This window comes from Equus caballus, chromosome 14 (assembly GCF_041296265.1).
Source record: "Equus caballus isolate H_3958 breed thoroughbred chromosome 14, TB-T2T, whole genome shotgun sequence".
NCBI lineage: Eukaryota > Metazoa > Chordata > Mammalia > Perissodactyla > Equidae > Equus > Equus caballus.
The window spans coordinates 51,930,699-51,950,706 of NC_091697.1; the positions used below are offsets into that span (position 1 = coordinate 51,930,699).

Sequence of the window (20,008 nt, forward strand, 5' to 3'; positions counted from 1 at the left end):
AGTTGTTGTGCACGGCAGAGGCTCTCTAGGCGGGCAGACCAGTGACTCGATAGCCGGAAGTCATCCGAACCGAGGCTGCGGTCTGCACCGCCGGTCTCGACAGCGGTCGGCTCCAATTGGCAGCAGGTATGGCGGAGCGTGCGGCGCTGGAGGAGCTGGTGCGACTGCAGGGAGAGCGCGTGCGGGGCCTTAAGCAGCAGAAGGCCAGCGCCGAGCAGGTGCGACCCAGGCGGCAGGGTATGGGCCAAAGCAAGGCGAGGGGGGACTTAGAGCTGGGGTGGTCTGCACAGAGGACAGGGATGTGGGGGAAGGGAGGACGGCTGGTAGAGAGGAGGACGGCTGGGTGGGTAAGTAGCCGGGGTAGGACCCGAGAGAAACAAAGCTAGGCCTGGGGAGAGAGATTTGCCCCAGATCCTGATGAGGGAGAAATACTGAATGAATGGCGGAGGAGGGAAGGGAGCAGCAGATGTGATAGCCCACCACCTACTTTTCCCTCCACAGATCGAAGAGGAGGTGGCAAAACTACTGAAACTGAAGGCACAGCTGGGCCCTGATGAAGGGAAACAGAAGTTTGTGCTCAAAACCCCCAAGGTAAATATCATTGCGTTAGGGAGCCTCTGAGAGGATCCCTAATTCTACTTACAAGAGCTCATGTGCCTGCTTCCCTGAACCAGATCTTTGAGGAGGATCTGAAATGCTACAGAGAAAACAACAGTTGCTCTGGGCGCTGGGCCGGGTTGGACTCTGAGTCATTCTGGGATGGGAAAGTGATGGCAGAAACTAGGCCAGCTGAGTGCTTAGGGGCATCGGTCTGCTACTGCTACACCTTCTTTCATATCTTCCACTATGAGCTTGACAGCTTCCCAATACCTAAAGACTCTCCTGATGAGATCTGTGGTGTTATTAACAAATATAATTTTCTAATACTGTATAATGAAGTGTATCAACATTTGGAAGATGTGTATAACTGTTATCAATGAACCAATATTTTCCAAATGGCCAATATATGATGTTATATGATGTTATAAAATCATACATGGGTAAAAAGTCCATTCAAAGAACAAGGGAGAGTAATATTTTTTAAGCTGTGGTAAAATATACATAACATAAAATTTTCTGTCTTACCATTTTTTAGGTGTACAGTTTAGTGGCATTAAGTACATTCACGTTGTTGTGCAACCATCATCACTTTTCATCCCCAGCACTTTTCCATCATACCAAACTGAAATTCTGTGTTCATTAAACAGCAATCCTCGCTCCACCCTCCCTCCAGCCTGTGGTAACCACTGTTCTACTTTCTGTCTCTAGGAATTCTGGGTCCCTTATAGGTAATGGATTTTAATGTAATGGTATGAAAAGTTCTTTGATGTAGTTTCAGATTCCACTTTGCAACCAATCTTTAAGAAACTGCTACTTGTTGAAGTTTGGTATAGTTTAAGAAGCATATCTACTGTTAGCTAAAAAGTTTATTAAAATATTCGTCCTTTTACAATTACACATCTGTGTAAGGCTAGATTTTCTTTGTATGCTCAACCAGAACAACATATCACAACAGAATTGAATGCAGAAAGCATGTATAGAATCCAGCTGTCTTCTATTAAGCCAGACATTAAAGATTTGCAAGAATGTAAATCAGTGCCACTCTTCTCACCAAATATTTTGTTTTGGAAAGTAGTTACATTTTCCTAAAATATTATTTATTTTAGAGACCAAAAACTTGGGAGTAGGGTGTAAAAGCCCAGACTGGAAGCTCTGACCTGGAAGAACAGAGTTCTAATCTTGACTGCCACAAACCTGCTGAGTGGCCTTAAGTAAAGACTTAACTTCTCAACATCCTGAAATTCACCTATAAAATGTATCTCCCTGGCTCATGTCATAGGGCTACCAGAAACAAATTAGAGAACAAATCATTAGGATTTTTTTAAGTTATGTTGGGAGAGAATGTTAATTATAAAAGTTGGAATTCAACTAGTTAAGCCAGTTTGAGTTGGTTACGTGCCTATCATCAGGTAGGTGTTCTCTATTAGGCAGGGAAATGTTCTACTATCCCAGAAAAAGGTTTTAGGAAAACTCCTCGGAGAATAGAGTTCTAAGAATTCTAGAAAATAGAACCAAGATAAAAAAGGAATGGCATTTAGAAGGTTGATAGCAAATGGGTATTGTAATTAACAGGGAATTGTTTGTACTTGTTTTCTAACTCAGTGGCCTGTAGGAAAATCTTAAGTTTGGGGCAGGATTTGCATTCATCACCATTGAGATCATCCTTTTTTATATTTCTAGACCTTATTGTTCTTTGTTTGTTTTTAAATTCCATCCCTGGTTCTTTGGCTGATTTTGCCTCCAAGGGCACAAGAGACTACAGTCCCCGGCAGATGGCAGTTCGGGAGAAGGTGTTTGATGTAATCATCAGCTGCTTCAAGCGCCATGGTGCAGAAGTAATTGACACACCTGTGTTTGAACTAAAGGTGAGGGATGGGTGAGGAGAAATTGCATAGTGGGAGAGTGGGTATATGAACAACAAAGAAGATGACAAGAGAGTGAGGGCCCAAATGTCTCTCTCGTGTTGTGGACAAAGACCAGTATATTCTCCAATGATAAGGGGGATGGGACTGGCTTGGAGGGAGAGGCCGTGCTTTTTATTTACCTTGGTTGTGGCCAGCGGCTTCCAAAAGAGAACCTCTAAGGGTGGAAGTTGTTATGGCTCCCATCTACATTGAATTCCATGGCACCTGTGCTTGAGATGTTTCTACGTACATACATATAAAGTATATATGTATAAAGTATAAATATGCAACTAGTCTCGTATTGATGGACCTTGAGATTGTTTCTAGTTCTTGACTATTAAAAAACCAGATTGCATCACTCTCTGCTTAAAACCCAGTGACTCCCCTTGCATTTATAATAAAGTCCAAACTCTTTACCCAGGCTCACAAGGCCCTACATGATCTGGCCACTGCCCACCTTTCCCACCTCATCTCATGCTATTCTTCCCTTCGCCCACTGTGCTACTCCAGTTCTTTCTATTCCTGGAACATACTAAATGTGTTTTTATCTCAGGGCTTTTGTTCTTGTTCTTTCCTCTTCCTGAACTCCCTTTTCCCCTTAGCTCTTTGCATGATTTTAATTTCAGATTAAATTAGAGATTGCAGATTTTAATCTCAGATCTCAGCTCAAATACCATTCCTCAAATAATCCTCTCCAACTACCTTGTCTAAAGTAGCCCTTTGCTCTCCATTACATCAGTCCGTTTTATTTCCTTTAGAGCAGCTGTCACTATCTGAAATTATCTGTTAATTTGTTTCTTTGCATTAGTGTGTTGCCTGTCTCTTCTCATTAGTATAGAAGATCCACGAAGGCGTGGACTGCCTTTGTCTTGTTCACTGATGTATACTCAAGGCTTAGAACAATGTCTGGTACTGGTGTGCATTTATCTGTAAGGTGAATTCATAGAAATGGAATTGCTGAGTCAAAAGGTTGTACTCATTTATATTTTTACCAACTGTGTCAGTTTGCTAGGGCTCCCATAACAAGGTACCACAGACTAGATGGCTTAAATAACATAAATTTATTGTCTGGAGGCTGGAAGTCCAAGATAAGGTGTCAGCAGGGTTGGGTCCTTCTGACGGCCATGAGGGAAGGATCTGGTCCAGACTTCCCTCTTTGGCTTGTAGACTTTGTCTTTTCCTTGCGTCTTCGCATGATCTTCCCTCTGTCTATATCCAAATTTCCTCTTTTTATTTGGACACCAGTTATGTTGGATTAGGGCCCACCATAATGACCTCATTTTAGCTTAATTGCCTCTTTAAAGGCCCTGTCTCCAAATGCAGTCACATTCAGAGGTTACTGGGGGATAGGACTTCATTATATGAATTTTGAGGGGGACACAATTTAGCCTATAACACCAACCAATGCATGAGTGTTTTTGATTCTACACACTGGGAATTTTCAGGCTTTTTAAACTTTGCCAATCAGATAGGTGAAATATGTTTTCACCTTATTGAAGACATCACGGGCAGGACTGCTGTCTCAGTTTTGGCTTTTGACATTGTTCAAATCACAGATGTCTTAAACACATTTGTCTGTTGTTTTCATAACCCACTCCTAGGAGTTTATTCTCCAAAAAATATTCAAAAGAAAAAACTATGGGGGCTGGCCCCGTGGCCGAGTGGTTAAGTTCGCGGGCTCTGCTGCAGGCGGCCCAGTGTTTCGTTGGTTCCAATCTTGGGCGCCGTCATGGCACTGCTCATCAGACCACGCTGAGGCAGCGTCCCACATGCCACAACTAGAAGGACCCACAACGAAGAATATACAACTACGTACCGGGGGGCTTTGGGGAGAAAAAGGAAAAAAAATTTTTTTAAATCTTAAAAAAAAAAAAAAGAAAAAGAAAAAACTGTGTACCCAAATATATTTACTGAAATGTTATGGAACATCTTTTTTAATTGGAATAACCTAAACATCTAACAGCATAACACTAGGAAGGAAGGAAATATGATTTTCTTCTCCCTGGGATATTATGCAGCTTTAAAAAAATAATACTTCAAGGGCCAGCTACGTGGCATAGTGGTTAAGTTCACGTCCTCTGCTTCAGTGGTCTGGGTTCACAGGCTCAGATCCCAGGTGCAGACCTATGCCACCCCTCAGCCATGCTGAGGCAGTGACTCACATACAGATTGGCACAGATGTTAGCTCAGGGCTGATCTTCCTCAAGCAAAAAAGAAAAAAGGAGGAAGATTGGCAACAGATATTAGGTCAGGACAAATCTTCCTTAGGAAAAAAATAACAGGAAAAAAAATAATAATACTTCAGGAGCCAGCCTGGTGGCATAGTGGTTAAGTTCACATGCTTCACTTCAGCGGCCTGGGGTTCACAGGTTCAGAACCCAGGCATAGACCTACACACCACTCATCAAGCCATGCTGTGGAGGTGACCCACTTACAAAATAGAGGAAGATTGGCACCAGATGTTAGCTTAGGGCCAATCTTCCTTGCCAAAAAAAATAAATAAACAAACATAAAAAATACCTCAGCTCTGTCATAAAATGGAAATATGATAAGCAGGAAACAAAATTGATGTTTCCTTTTGATTATAACTACATCAAATATATAAGCCTTGGACTAGATAGCAGAGGAAATGTAGACAAGTTGAAATCAGTCATGTTAGAGTAGTGGGCTTTTGTTTTCAAAGCTTCCTTTTAAATTGTTATATTTATCATTGTGGCCACATTTCTTTATGTTTTCTCCAGGAAACACTGACTGGAAAGTATGGAGAAGACTCTAAGCTTATCTATGACCTGAAGGACCAGGGTGGGGAGCTGCTGTCCCTTCGCTATGACCTCACTGTATCTTTCTAAAGCTGGACTCTCGACACTTTGGATGGATTAGCCCTCACTGGGCTCGAACTTTTTCTAGCTTTAGGTTTGGGGATAGCCAGACATAGGTGGGATCAAATATGATGCCTTTGGCAATCAGGGGAATTCTTTTTCTAAACCAGGAGTGGGACTTTGGCTAAACAGCATAGCCTTAGAAGGCTTCTGAATCCTGAGTAAGACCTCAGCTTTATGTTGATGCCTAGTTCTGACTCTACCAACAATCCCTTGCTTCAGAATACCTGTCCTCTGCCCTATCCAGTGGACAAAGTTCTCCTTAATTGACAGACAGCACGTTTCCTTTATCTCCAAGCTATGTCAGAGAATCATCTGCTTAGGGCTGCCACGTGGGACCCTTTTTCTGCTTTCTGGCCAATCTGCCCAGCCTCCCGTCATGCTCAGCATAGCCCAGGGGAGACACCACCAAAGAGAAAGGAGGCTTAATCATTTCTGAGACTTCAGCTGCCACTTGTGGTAATGAAGTTGATGCTTTCTGATGTTCAGAAATGCTGTCAATCTTATGGGTGGTGGTTTTGCCTGCAGAAGGAGGGGTTAGACCCAGCTTCTGTTGGTGATGATAATCAACTTCCAGACTGTGATAGGAGGAGCTTTCTCCTTAACTCTTTGTCATTAGGTTCCTTTCGCTCGATATTTGGCAATGAATAAACTGACCAACATTAAACGCTACCACATAGCCAAAGTGTATCGGCGGGATAACCCAGCCATGACCCGCGGCCGGTATCGGGAATTCTACCAGTGTGTGAGTATTTGGGGCAGGGCGGGTAACCTGGCCCTTCCTCAAGCCAGTAGAATCTACTGAGTACTCATGGTGTCCTCAGCAAACTGGATGCCCCAGATAATGCTAACCCTTAGGTTTCTTTAGTATTTTCCTATAGATTTCACAAAGCCCCTGTGGAGAGGGCAGGACAAGGATTATTCTCCCCATTTTATGTATGAGTAACTTGAGACTCATCAAGATGAAGAGAACATAGGGATAAGAAAGGCAAGGTTGGGACTAGAATTCTTGGCCTGGTGCTTTTTATATTAAACCACTGTGATGGGACCATAGCAAAGGATGGGGAATTGGATTTGAGTTATCAAATCATCCGGACTGGTGGCAGAGATTCTGAACGAATAGAGAAAATGACTAAGGGCTAAGGCCATATAATTGCCCTCAGAGTAGGAGGAGGAGATAAGGAAAAGTAGATGAATGAGATAAAGAAAGAATAGCCCAACAGATTGAAGGGACACCAGGACTGGGAAGAGACCCAGGAATGCTGAGGCTTTCCTCTGGGCTGATGATCAGACAGAGAATGAAGAAGGTGGTCCATACAAGAGTGCAAACAGGCCTTCACAGAGAGAACAGAGCTCCCAGGAGTCCCCCCTTAAGAAAGTTAAACCCCTGAGGACTTCTAGCTACCCCTCTCCCTGCAGGATTTTGACATTGCTGGGCAATTTGACCCCATGATCCCTGATGCGGAGTGCCTGAAGATCATGTGTGAGATCCTGAGCTCACTTCAGATAGGCGACTTCCTGGTCAAGGTCAGAGCTGAACAGGGCTGGGAGGGCAAAGTTGGGCCTGGCCTCTCACAGGAGAAGGTCCTTGTGCAGAGGGACCAGTAGCCCAAGTGACCAAGGCTATCAAGGGTCATGTAAAGAGATTCTCTCCTCACTATGCCTTGGGTCCCTGCAGGTGAATGATCGGCGCATCCTAGATGGGATGTTTGCCATCTGTGGTGTTCCGGATAGCAAGTTTCGCACCATCTGCTCCTCAGTGGACAAGCTGGACAAGGTAACCACCCAAACACTTGACTCTTCTTTTCCCACATCCCACCCTGCCTTGAGAAATGGAAAACAACATTAGGAGAGAGAGGGGCCTGCCTCTATGCCCACCAGAGGAACCTTAGCCCCAGGATGTAGGTTGAAGGGCAGCTTGTGCTCTGACTGCCCCCCAGGAGGGCCCACACTTGCTCTAAAGTCGGGAAGGTGCCCAGGGGTCCCTGACTAGTATCTGTCTCCCCAGGTGTCCTGGGAGGAAGTAAAGAATGAGATGGTGGGAGAGAAGGGCCTCGCACCAGAGGTGGCCGACCGCATTGGGGACTACGTCCAGCAGCATGGTGAGGAACAAACCCTGCCTCCCCCAGCAGCCATCCCACCGCCCTCAAGCTGAAAGCTGAAAGTCTTCTCTCTGTGTGTGTATATGTGTAGGAGAGGGAGCGGGGAGGAAGAGAGTGTGTGTGCACGCACATATGCATGTGCAGTCCAGGCAAAAACGGAGAGTTCCTACCTTTTTCTGTCACTCAGTCTGGCTCACAAATCTGTCTCCCCAGGTGGCGTATCCTTGGTGGAACAGCTGCTCCAAGATCCTGAACTGTCCCAAAACAAGCAGGCCTTGGAGGGTCTGGGAGACCTGAAGCTACTGTTTGAGTACCTCACCCTGCTTGGCATTGCTGACAAGGTGAGTCAGGTTGGGGCTGGGAACCTTTGCTGAATTCTGGGGCTTCCGGTCCTTGATCTACATCTGGTACTGACCGTGTTCTTGTCCCCACAGATATCCTTTGACCTGAGCCTTGCTCGAGGGCTGGACTACTATACTGGGGTGATCTATGAGGCAGTGCTGCTACAGTCCCCAGCCCAGGCAGGGGAAGAGCCCCTTGGTGTGGGCAGTGTGGCCGCTGGAGGGCGCTATGATGGGCTGGTGGGCATGTTCGACCCCAAAGGGCGCAAGGTGCCTTGTGTAGGACTCAGCATTGGGGTGGAGCGGATCTTCTCCATCGTGGAGCAAAGGCTAGAGGTAAGTGGGTAGAAGACAGTCTGGGCAGGTAGTGGCACTTGAGCCATCTTCTTTGATCTCCAAGGGGGCAAGTCGTGCTGCTTTGGGCAAGGAGCATCTTTGCAGAGAAATGGAGAAGAGATGGTTGCTGTCCTTCACAGACTCCCACCCCTTTATAGGCCAGCTTTGTGGATCTTTGATCATTCTTTTCTCACAAAATCCTTTGCTCTGGGTCCCTACTTCCCTCAGAACTATCAGGAATCTAGGCTGGTATATCCAACGACCTGGATCTTCCTCATGAGACAGAATACTTAATATTTTACTACTCTGTGCCAGTCACTGTGCTTAGTGCTTTTCATGCATTATCTAATAAAATTCTTAAACAGCCCTCTGAGAGTAGCTACTTTTATCATTTACATTTTTCAGACAAGGGAACTGAAGCATTAGAGATCAAATAATTTGCCCAAGGTCATGTAAGTGGCAGAGTCAGAATCTGAATCCAAGCAGTCGAATTCTAGAGTCTTGCTCCTAACCACTCTGTGACATTGTCACTAAGTGGAAGCACGTGTCTGAGGCTTTGGGATCTTCCAGATGGCTGTCCTGACTCTAGCATCTAGAGTAACACCAGGGAAGCCCCTCATGGCCTCAAGCCCAAGCCCTCCTTTGTTGCTGCTGCTCTTAACAGACTGGTGCATTTCATCCAGGGAATGCCCTGGCAGTAACCTTCCCACTGCTCCCATCCTTTTCTCTAGAGTGGAAACTGTCCATTTTTCCCAGCTGAGGTCACTATTTCAGTAGGCATCTTATATTGTAAGAACTCTGAAAACAGTTTTTCAGAAAAAGACAAGGGCAGCAGTAGCATTCTGCCTTCCTCCTTATCCACACCCTGAGTTGTACCCTATGGCTGAAATATAAGAGGCACGGTCTCCTGTCTCAGGGGAACTACAACTGCCAGGGGCGATTAGATTGCCTGGGTGGGCTCACAGTATCACTTCTGTGTGAGTGTTCTGGTGAACCCTTAAGGTACTAGATGGAAATGAGCTTGAAGTCACTGTACATAAGCTACCTTTGCCCTTGCCCTACATTATTTATTCTGACAAGTCATATGTACAAGTCAGTCAGTTCATTCCTTATATCTTCTAAGAGCTATTTTATGCCCAATTGCTAGATGAGAAAACTGGACCCCTGCCCTGGTGGAACTTGCTGAGTTGGGCCTGGTTTCTCAGAATCCTGACAAGAGCTTGCTCTATTTGTTCCTTGAAGGTGTTGTAAAGTCAGCTCTCTGACTCTTATCTGCCCCTTCCCCAGGCTTTGGAGGAGAAGGTACGGACCACAGAGACACAGGTGCTTGTTGCATCTGCACAGAAGAAGCTGCTGGAGGAGAGACTGAAGCTTGTCTCGGAGCTATGGGATGCTGGAATCAAGGTACTGGAGGCAAACCCCAGGGTGGCAGCACACTTGGGAGCACTGGGCACAGACTAAATAAAACCTCATTCATAGTGACCCTGCCATCACTATGACTTCTTGGAATGGAGCTAAGAGCAAGGAGCCCAGCTTGGGCCCTCCGGAGGTTGTCCCTGAGGAGCAGACGCCAGCCTTCATCTTCTGCCTTGTCCTCTGCAGGCAGAGCTGCTCTACAAGAAGAACCCGAAGTTACTGAACCAGTTGCAATACTGTGAGGAGGCAGGCATCCCACTAGTGGCCATCATCGGTGAGCAGGAGCTCAAGGACGGGGTCATCAAGCTCCGTTCAGTGGCCAGCAGGGAAGAGGTAAGTAGGCAAACAGGAAAGCTGAGGGACAGGGAACGTATGCCATTTCGGCAGGCCAGTGTGGTGTGAGAGGGTGAAAGCCTGGCCTTCATATAAGTACCCACTCGTAAAGGACTTAATGGCTTCATCTTTACTGTGGTCATGGAAGGGTAAGATCTCCAACCCCACATATACCCTGCGTCTCTCCGTCTCCCCCAAGAAGCACTATCGACTCTGAGGTGTTTGATTGAGTTCCTGCTCCCAGCTGATGACTAGAGGAAGGCGTGGGCACTCAGGGAGCGGTGGAGTGGAAGATGCTCATACAACCTTCTTCCCCCATCCTGGCCAGGTGGACATCCGAAGAGAAGACCTTGTGGAGGAAATCAAAAGGAGAACAAGCGAGCCCCTCTGTACATGCTGAGTTGAGCAAACTATCAGAGGAAAGTGGGACTGGCACTGTTTAAGGCTAAGACAAAACTCTGCATATGTACTTCGACAGCTTTGCACACTTCTGTTCCAGCAAGAAGGCCTGAAGAAGGGTCAGAACAGAGACTTTTTATTTTTATTATGATTATTTTATTGGTAATCACAGGCAAAAATGGCCGTGTACTATGCCATTTTCCATAGGAGGCCCTGGGGGCATAGTCCAGCCTGTGCTCCTGGGCTACAAGGACTGGGCCAGAGGTGGTCTTCTCCGCAGGACCCTACGCCAGATGGAGGGAGTGCTCCCCACAACCCGTCGCCAAAGGTCCAATAAAATGCCTCTACCACTGGAGCCTTCCTGTGTCGCTCTTGCCTAGCCCTGCCTTCCCTGTCAGAGCCTAGGCCTCCCATTCTGACCACTTTAGCGGTGGGAAATGGGGAGAAGGACGTACAATAGGCCCGTGAAGGGTGCCCCTGAGGTTCTTGCCGCCAGCGTCCATCCGTGCCGGCGCGCAAGCCATTGCTTAGGAAGTGGGACTGCCCGAAAACTCACGCCCTAAAGCTTCTAGCTTTCACCTGAGGGTCGGAGGTTCCCGCGGCGCACGTGCAGTGGGTATCCCCACCCCCTTGGGAGGCGGGGTCGTGCTCAGAGCCAATGAGAGCTTGGGGGTGGAGGGGTAGGGAAGCTTCCAGAGGCAGATAGGGAGGAGGTTATAAAGGGGGTACCAGCCGGCCCGCGGAAGAGTCATGCAGTCCAAGCGGGAGTGTGAGGTGAGTGCCTGGCAACGAGGGGGCGACGAGCTCACCTGCGCAGGGAGCCGGGGCTCCTGGGGCCCCTGTTCCACAGGCGGGGTGGGGCGGGCGCGGCGGTCCGCTGTTCCAACCTGCCCCTTCTCCCTCAGCTGTGGTGCGAGAGGGTGAATCCAGAGAACAAGGCGGCGCTGGAGGCGTGGGTCCGGGAGACCGGCATCCGCCTGGTGCAGGTGAACGGGCAGAGGAAGTATGGCGGGCCACCCCCAGGTACGGTAGTCCCAGCCCCTGCCGCCCTACGCCAGCCTCGACCAGCCCCCTTTCCGGGAGGGGCCTACCCTGAGGCTCCATGGTCCGAAACCCCTAACTCCCTCTTACCCCCGCCCGCCTCCTCGAGGGAAGCAGCCGGTCTTAAGGGGCACCTACTCTGCCAGCTCCGCTGTTAGCTCAGGCACCCAGTTACACCAACGACCCACGTACGGGTGTTGTACCCATTTCACAGACGTTTGCTCACGGAGTCCCTCTGGCGCTGGGTCCTTGGGCCCCGAAGCCGGAACCATCGCGGTGGATGACGGTACCCCTCCCCACCCCCTTCCCCCAGGCTGGGTGGGCAGCCCGCCGCCGGCCGGGTCAGAGGTGTTTATCGGGCGGCTGCCCCAGGACGTGTACGAGCACCAGCTGATCCCACTGTTCCAGCGCGTGGGCCGCCTCTACGAGTTCCGCCTGATGATGACCTTCAGCGGCCTGAACCGCGGCTTCGCCTACGCCCGCTACAGCTCGCGGCGCGGCGCCCAGGCCGCCATCGCCACGCTGCACAACCACCCGCTGCGGCCCTCCTGCCCGCTGCTCGTGTGCCGCAGCACCGAGAAGTGCGAGCTGAGCGTGGACGGGCTGCCGCCCGCCCTGAGCCGCCGCGCGCTGCTGCTCGCGCTGCAGCCGCTCGGGCCCGGCCTGCAGGAAGCGCTGCTGCTGCCCAGCCCCGGGCCGGCGTCCGCGCAGATCGCGCTGCTCAAGTTCAGCTCGCACCGCGCCGCCGCCATGGCCAAAAAGGCCCTGGTGGAAGGTAGGGGTGGAGGCTGCGGGGGGCCGCTGGTTGGGGCCAAAGACGTGCTGCCAGGCATTCTGCCTCCACCCAGCAGCATAGCGGGGTAAAGTCGCAAGATTTAAGGGTTAGGAATACCCGAGTTTGCAACCTCATATTTTTATTTAATCTCAGATTTTTAAATTTCCAGTGGTGCTAAGCAGCTACCACTTACCTAAACTTAACACTTCCCGTGCATTATCTCCTGACTTAAGGTCCGACCTTCCAGTGAAACACAGAATGACCTCCCTCTTTAGAGATGAGACTGTTTTCAGAGAAACTGACTTGCCCAAGGCCAAGTGCAACTGGCCTTTTATCCATTTTACAACCTTCTTCCTCAGACTGTTGTGAGAATTAAAGCGTACTTAGCCCCTTCCCTGATTCATGGCCGGTATTCATAGTAAAGGTTAGCTATTATGATGGTTATGAGGGAGACAAAGCCTGCATCAACCAGTAGTCCTCCAAGGAAACTCAGAAGGTAGCAATTATTACAGCGCCTTTACAGATAAACACAATGGAGCCTGGAGAAGTTATTTAACTTGCCCGAGGGCACACCACCAGGAAATGGGGAGGCTAGAAATTAAGTAGGCCTGTGTGGCCCCAGTGGGCTCACAGGGTCTGGGGGCTTGGGTCCAGGGCTCAGACCTGCCCTTGTCTCTCCCTTTTTCCTGCAGGGCAGTCACGCCTCTGTGGAGAGCAGGTGGCTGTGGAGTGGCTCAAGCCAGACCTGAAGCAGCGGCTGCGCCAGCAGTTTGTGGGTCCCTCACTGCAGTGCCTACAGCCAGAGAGCAGCCGACTGGCTCTGGCCAGGGACAGGCTAGAGTCCCAAGGGGCTCGGGCTGCCCTGCAGCTGCTGTGCCAACGGATGAAGCTGGGGAGCCCAGTGTTCCTCACCAAGTGTTTGGGCACAGGCCCTGCTGGCTGGCACCGCTTCTGGTACCAGGTGGTGATCCCTGGGCATCCAGTGCCCTTTAGCGGCCTCATCTGGGTTGTGCTGGCCCCAGATGGGCAGGATGGGCATGAGGTGGCCAAGGATGCTGTGTCTACACGGCTGCTGGAGGCACTGAGTGAGTCTGGGGCTAGCCTCCTGTGGTCTGCTGGGGCTGAGGCAGGTACTGTGGTTAAGCAGTGACCCCATCCTCTTCACCGGCAGCCTAAATGAGTAGACAGAGCCTGTGTCAGTCACCAGCCCAGCAGGCCTGGGCAGCCACCACCTGATCCCAACAAGGGGAGGAGCATGGGCCCTGCCCTGGACCTGACACAGCGTCCCAGCTGGGGCAGGGCCCCAGCACACCTGTGAGCAGCTCAGGTTTGGCCAAGTTGTGGTGAGGGACCTTGCCCTCCCACCCCCCTCCCCAGCCTAAGGTCTGACCTGAACCCCATGGTCTTCCTTGGCCATCCTGTGTGGCACACACACCCTCTCCCTCCTCCCACAGCTTAGCATGAATCTTTGTTTCTTATTTTCTTGATTTGTCTTCCTTGTTGGTTTTTATTTGGGGGCTGGCTGAGCCAAAGTATCAGAAATCTGCCTTTTGTCCCTACCACTTGGCATTCTGGTTTTGGTGCGTGTGTAGTTTTGAGTTTTTCTATGCTGGTTATATTTATATTAAACCCCTAGTTGGTGTACACCTGTGTCCGTGCTGTCTTGCCCAGCTATGGGCTTATCTTACTGGTAGAGTGAGCAGCCGCTATAGGGCAAGTACTTCCTCACATCAGTGCTCTGAGTCCTGAGCCTCTGTGCATCTTTTTGCACCGCACAATAGGGTATTATAAATTCATAGCCTTTCTGGGGAGCCAGCCCCAGAAACAACTCTTCCCTAGTGAGGACCTGTCTTGAGATTCAGCTCATCCCCTCAGTCACTGTCATCCTCACTTTCCTCCTCTTCGTCTCGAGCCATGGATTCCTCTCCCTCCTCCCTCAGTCCTGCAAAGAAGTCATCGGTGCTCCAGGCCTTGCTGCTCAGTGCCCGCAGCGGCCCTCCCTTTTTTTTGCGCCGACGGTAGTCATCCACCACCACAGCCCGCAGCTGAGCCATGTCCCAAAACTTGAGGCGCTGGTCGTGGCCACTGCTGGCCAGGAAGCGGCCGCAATGAGAGAGGGCCAGCTCCTCCACAGGCTCTCCGGCATGCTGGCCCACACTGCCCACCACTCGGTTTGGCAGGATGTTCACAGCCCTGGGCAGAGAGAGAGGAATGTTGGGTATTGGCTGGTTGGGCCTGCCCTTCCTATGATGTGAGGGCCGTCCTGGCTTCTCTCACCTGATGACTCCGTCAGTGGAGCCAGTGCACAGCAGGTTCTCGGTGATTGGAACCATGCAGTCAATGGACTCAGCTCTCAGGGCAAAGCGGTCACTTGTGGCCCCAAAGCCATTCCAGTTGAAAAGGTAGATGGTACCTTCACTGGAGCCACAGACTACCTTCTTCCCACACTGCAGGGAAAGAGCAAACCATGTTTGTGGAGCCATGTCTGACCAGGTCCCTAGCACACCCCCATCCCGCCATACCCAGCTGTACTTTCATGATAGTGACAGAGGTCAGGTCTCCAGACTGAGGCTCTGAGAGCAGCTCAAACCGGCGTCGCCGGATGTTGAAGACACCAAGGCAGCCGTCCCCACTATAGAGAGAGCAGAGCAGCAGCAGGCTTGGCCAAAGCTCCCATTGAGGGGGACATTTAACACAGGAAAGGGAGAGGGAGACAGCTTTGAGGCCATACCTGGCTGTCAGCAGCAGCTTCTTGGCTGGGTCCAGAGCCATGTCTGCGATGTACTCCTCATGCTGCCGCACGTCCATTAAGGGGCCCTCCTTCCGCTGGTCCCAGAGCCGGATGCCACCTGTGTCATCCCCAGTGGCCAGAACATTCTCATCCACCAGCAGCAGACTGTTGATGGGGGCACTAGAGAGACAGATGCAGAACTTCTTGGAGCATTTTGTCCCTGTAGGGAGCTACCGGTCTTTACCCTTCACCTCAACACACAATTGGCTCCCCTTACCTGTGAGCCTTAGAAATGCGTCTTTCCATTCGGCCCTGCTCCACATCCAGAACATGGATGGCTTTATCCTTGGAGACAGTTACAAGTTCTGGGAGATAAGGTGTGCAGGTCATGGTGCTGCTCACTGCGCCCATCCCACCACACTGCTGGCTGCCTTCCCCAATACTCACTCTGCCCATCTTCAGAGAAGACCACGGCTCGGCAGGACTTGAGGTGGTGACCTGAGGACCAGAGCTCCTTGGTTTCTCCCTCTTGCTGGGAGTAGGAAAAGCTAGGGAGATGGAGAAGAGAGTGAATGACCCCAGACCCCACCTGGGATACATGGAGTGTAGAGACCAACTAGCCAACCTTCCACCTACCTAGGAGTTCCTGCTTGGCACACCTCCAAGCCCAAGGAGCTTAACCATCCTATTTTTTCCATTTTCAATGAGCTTCGATTGTTAGGTCTTTTTTTCATGCAGTAATTCAAACCACATTTGCTCAGGACTTCTTTGTGATCTGACCCCACCCCACAGTCTTCATCCTTGAAAGCCCCACCCTGGGGAAAGACTAGGTCTGGACCACTATGGAGGCCCAGAAATACTTGTTAAATTAATGACAAAAGAACAGCCCCAGAAGTTGGAAATAGAAAAATCGGTAAGAAAGGGCTCTTGCACTCAGGTCTGCAGGAGCCAAAGAAAGCCACAATTAATTACAGCACATTGTGACTACATGCTGAAAAGGGGATAAGATCAAAATGGAGGTGGAGCAGAGGCACAAGCCCGAAAACTTGGCTTTGAGACAAGTACCTGTCCAGAGAGCATCCCCAGTGACTGCCTCAGAGCAGATCTTCAAAAAGGGTCAAATGAAGAAGTGCTAAATTGCTAGTGAGTTCCACGCAGGTAGAACTGGGTCTACTTATTGTCTGCTCTGCCCCTGTGCCCAGCCTGAAAAAGCTGCTCAGTAAACATTCACAGATTGAATAAATGCTTGGGAAGAGAAGAGAGCCCTGAAAAGCTAGCTAAGGTGATGTCATGTGAGTTGGATCATGTAGAATAAGTAGTTCACCTGGCAGAGAACAAGGGGCAAATGAAACATGGCTGTATTTAATCCCATGGGAAAAGGAATCTCTTTGGCATGGTCATGGGAGAAGCTAGAGGCCCACTAGAAGGCAGTGGCTGAGGGTAGGGGAAGGGAGACAAACTGAAGGAATGAGGTTAGTGGGGAAGGTCCAGGGTGCCTCCAAGTGTCTGGCACTGTAACTATGGATACTAGTAGAAGGGAACCCACATTTATTGAACATCTGTTGAACTCAGGTGGTGTACTGAACACCTGATCCCTCTGTAAAGCAGGTAATATTGTTCCCATTTTCAAAAATGAAAATGCATAAGTTAACTTGCCCAAGGCCACTGCAGCTAATGAGGGGGTTGAGGTTTAAATTCATTAAGTAAATCTGATAGCACAGCTTTCTGGTTAAAACCTTCAGTGACTTTTCACTGATTCCAGCCTACATCTTTTGTTCAAAATCAAACATGTATTGAGCACCTACCCAGGGCTAGAAGCAGGAGATAGAATGGAGAACAAAACAGACCACAGGTTACAGTTCAGAACAGTGTTTTTCAAACTCCAGTCATGACCTATGAGTAAGATGCAATATGTGTGCCCACAAAAATGACAATAAAATAGGAGCTGGCCCCGTGGCCGAGTGGTTGGGTTCGCGCGCTCCGCTGCAGGCGGCCCAGTGTTTCATTGGTTCGAATCCTCGGCGCGGACATGGCACTACTCATCGAACCACGCTGAGGTGGCGTCCCACATGCCACAACTGGGGGGACCCACAAGGAAGAATATACAACTATGTACCCCGGGGGCTTTGGGGAGAAAAAGGAAAAAACAAAATCTTTAAAAAAAAAAAAATGACAATAAAATAAACCAGAAAATATCAGGGGCCAGCCCAGTGGCATAGTGGTTAAGTTTTCATCCTCTGCTCCAGCAGCCCGGGGTTTGCAGGTTTGGATCCCAGGTGCAGACCTGCACACCACTCATCAAGCCATGCTGTGGCAGAGTCCCACATACAAAATAGAAGAAGATCGGCACAGATGTTAGCTCAGCAACAATCTTCCTCACCAAAAAAAGGGAAATATCAGAGTGCATCACACATAACAGAAGATATTTTTACTGTGTGGCGAGGTCAAAAAAGTTTGAAAAGCTTTTTTAGTGGAGACAAGCATTCCAATAATTACACAAACAGATGTATGATTACAAACCATTATGAAATTTATTAGAGAAAGGTACTGGTACCAAGGCAGCATCTAATGGGTAATCTAATTTAGTCTGAGGCATGAAGAGATGCTGAGAACTCAGGGAGAGTAGCTACAAGTGAGGGGAAAGGAATCTTCCAGGCAGAAGGAATAATATGTGCAAAGGAGCTGAGGCTTCACAATTCGATAAAAAGGGAAGGATGAATGAGCACAAAAAGCAAAGGGGAAAGCAAGCAAGGGCCAGGTAGTCAGGGCTCTGAAAGCCGGATTAAGGAGTTTAGACTCAATCCCAAAAGCAAAGGTAAACTACTGAAGGGTTTTAATGAAAGAAGTGAGGTGGTCAGATTTGTGTTTTTGAAAGATCAAAGTGAGCAAGAAGCAAACGCAGGGGCGCCGCTGAGCCTGCTTCAGGTTCAATGTAATAACCTGGCGGGAAATAACAGTGTCCTGAACATTCGCCTTCTTATGCTGCTACCGTCTCTAGGCTCCGTCACGACATTCCAGCCACCCTGTCTTCCTTTCAGCTCTTTCAAGAGATTTGTGTGGTAACTTGTTTAAAGCCGAATGTTATTGAACGAATTGAACTAGATGAGTCCTGCAAAACGTTTCTCCCTGCAACTTTGTCTCCTCTCTCCTCGTCCCACCTCCATCCCTGGGGAACTTCCAGACCCGGCAGCCCCCGCGCCCACCACTCTCACCACGCCCCCGGCCCTGCCGTGCACTTACACGAACACGTCCCCGTCCACGTCCCCCGCCGCCAGGAGGTCGCGGGCAGGATGGAACGCCAGCCCACTAGCCGGCGCTTCCAGCACGATGTCCTCTGGAGTATCCCGGATCCGGACTGGGGCTTCCGTGGAGTCAGGATCCTCCTCGTCGCTCCCATCCTGCGCGGGCCTCTCCTCGCACGTGCGGTCCATGCACCCGACGATTCGGAGCCGTCGACCGGACGGGCTGTGACTCCAGCAATCAGTCACGCGGCGGGGAAAGCGGCTCAGGGCACCGCTTCCGCGTCGCGGGGGGGGCGGAGCCGGAAGTGGCGGGCCGGCTGCGTCGGGTGTGGGTGGAACCAGCCCCACAGGTTCGGCTGCGAGGGTCCGGTACTTCTGTGGGTTGCTGTGGCGAGTTCCCAGGCCAGCTAGATGGCGCGAGCGTTAATCCCCTCCTTGGTCACTTCGCGTAAAGTTGGGAACTGCGTTTAACTCCTTTCCCTTCATCCTGGTCAATGCTGACAGTTTGCTACTCCCTCTCGCAACCAGTAAAGAGGACTTAATGCTCTCGGGATAGGAGAGGCGACGCCAGTCGTTCATAGCTTGATGAAACCCAAGACCATGACAAGCGGCAGCCAAGTTGGTCAGGAAGCAGAAAAAGCCCGCGCTGCGAGAATTTGGCATGCGGGGTCCTTGGACAGCAGGCAGCCCGCGCACACGCTTAAGCTGCTGCCGTCCATGCTCAGCATCTTCGTAGACAAAAGAACAGTGCCCTGCCCGTTCCTACAGTTTGGCCGCAGGCCCTCAGCGGGTCGAGTCAGCAGTGCTCAGAGCTGGCACGGAGTTCCTGAAGAGGAAAACAACAGTTGACGTTCTGGACATTCCTGTTACCTAGGTTTCACAAAGTAGGAGCACTCTGTATGGTGGGGCAGATAAGGAGCAAGAGCTCCTTTGGCTGAAGAGAACCTTCGCACATGGCTGTGGTACCAAGCCTTCTAAGACATCTTTTATGCTCATGCCCAACCCCCTTAATGAGAGGTGAAAGAAGTGTGGTTAGGGACCTCAGAGAGACTATATGTCCCCTGCGTGACTGGAGAAGTTGCTGTGTAGTGTTGGGAGTCTTCTCACTCACTGTGTGGCCAACCAGAAGGCCTTGGTCACTTCCACAAGGCTTGGTGGTACTTGCAGAGACTGATTTTAAACTGGCAGTCAACCCCCAGGAGGGCTTGATCTTAGTGCCCCTCTAGGTATCTTCATCTGAGCCAGGTCTCTGTGACCTTTTTCCTAGTTGGGACTGCTCCCTACGACCATGAAACCAGGGTGTCATTTACTGTCTGAAATTAGCCATTCTAGGTGCTACTGCAGACAGGGCCCAATTTCAGCCTCCTAGGTGCTATGCACCAAGCTGGCTTTCTCAAAAGCCCTTGCCCTATCAAAGTGAAAGTGACTAAAGGCAAGGCAACAGCTCAGTTGGCTTCTAGGTTTCCTTGGATCTGCTGAGCCCACAGGTCTTAGGCTCAGGGCAGGCAGTGGCAGCTAGGGATCCAGGCAGAAAGAAGCAGTGACCCTTATTGATGAGTTCCAGACCGAAGTGCTGGCGATGAGCAGAGAGGAGGAAAAGGGTGGGGATGGAGTGATTCTGAGGCCAGGGAGCCCACCTTGGGCCTTGGCAAACTTCAGGGTGTTGAAGGGTACCAAAACCTTCTGGCCTAGGACAGGGATTCCCCAACACACTTTCCCAAGGTTATCCTTTCAGCCAAGGAAGCAGCGATTTGTGCTTGGAATTATTAAAGCTCCCAAGAAGCTATAAACTCATAAAACATTTTTGTTCCCACAAGTGATTCTCATCAGGTGCCTTCACCTAAAGCCCAGTCCTGTACAACTTTGGGATCAGACTGGCAGCCTACTGGGCTGACCCTAATTTCCAGGG

The 20,008-nt window shown here is 50.1% G+C and overlaps 3 protein-coding genes across 5 annotated transcripts; 2 read left to right on the forward strand and 1 right to left on the reverse strand.

Moving 5' to 3' along the window:
- On the forward strand, nt 1-10,665 carry HARS1 (histidyl-tRNA synthetase 1). Of its 2 annotated transcripts, none has more exons than XM_014730619.3 (13): nt 1-126; nt 502-591; nt 2,346-2,465; nt 5,246-5,341; nt 6,003-6,128; nt 6,803-6,910; nt 7,062-7,160; nt 7,392-7,485; nt 7,699-7,826; nt 7,920-8,162; nt 9,450-9,566; nt 9,765-9,911; nt 10,240-10,665. In XM_014730619.3, exons 3-13 carry the CDS (start codon nt 2,373-2,375, stop codon nt 10,309-10,311), a joined length of 1,323 nt encoding a protein of 440 aa, XP_014586105.1. In that variant the 5' UTR covers nt 1-126; nt 502-591; nt 2,346-2,372; the 3' UTR covers nt 10,312-10,665. The 2 variants fall into 2 exon arrangements, with proteins under 2 accessions (XP_014586105.1, XP_001504203.1); XM_001504153.7 differs by having other exon boundaries at nt 44-218.
- On the forward strand, nt 10,489-13,770 carry DND1 (DND microRNA-mediated repression inhibitor 1). 2 transcript variants are annotated; one of them, XM_070234105.1, is made up of 4 exons: nt 10,489-10,638; nt 11,216-11,333; nt 11,665-12,126; nt 12,819-13,770. In XM_070234105.1, the coding sequence occupies exons 1-4, from the start codon at nt 10,489-10,491 to the stop codon at nt 13,274-13,276; spliced, it is 1,188 nt and encodes a 395-aa protein (XP_070090206.1). In that variant the 3' UTR covers nt 13,277-13,770. The 2 variants fall into 2 exon arrangements, with proteins under 2 accessions (XP_070090206.1, XP_001504202.1); XM_001504152.4 differs by having other exon boundaries at nt 10,559-11,084.
- Nucleotides 12,249-18,933, reverse strand: WDR55 (WD repeat domain 55). Its single transcript, XM_003362803.5, has 7 exons — nt 18,098-18,933; nt 15,305-15,405; nt 15,135-15,222; nt 14,858-15,037; nt 14,659-14,758; nt 14,404-14,573; nt 12,249-14,319 (listed from the first exon to the last, which is right to left on the reverse strand). Exons 1-7 carry the CDS (start codon nt 18,286-18,288, stop codon nt 13,998-14,000), a joined length of 1,152 nt encoding a protein of 383 aa, XP_003362851.2. The 5' UTR covers nt 18,289-18,933; the 3' UTR covers nt 12,249-13,997.
- Nucleotides 18,934-20,008: the final 1,075 nt, after the last annotated feature.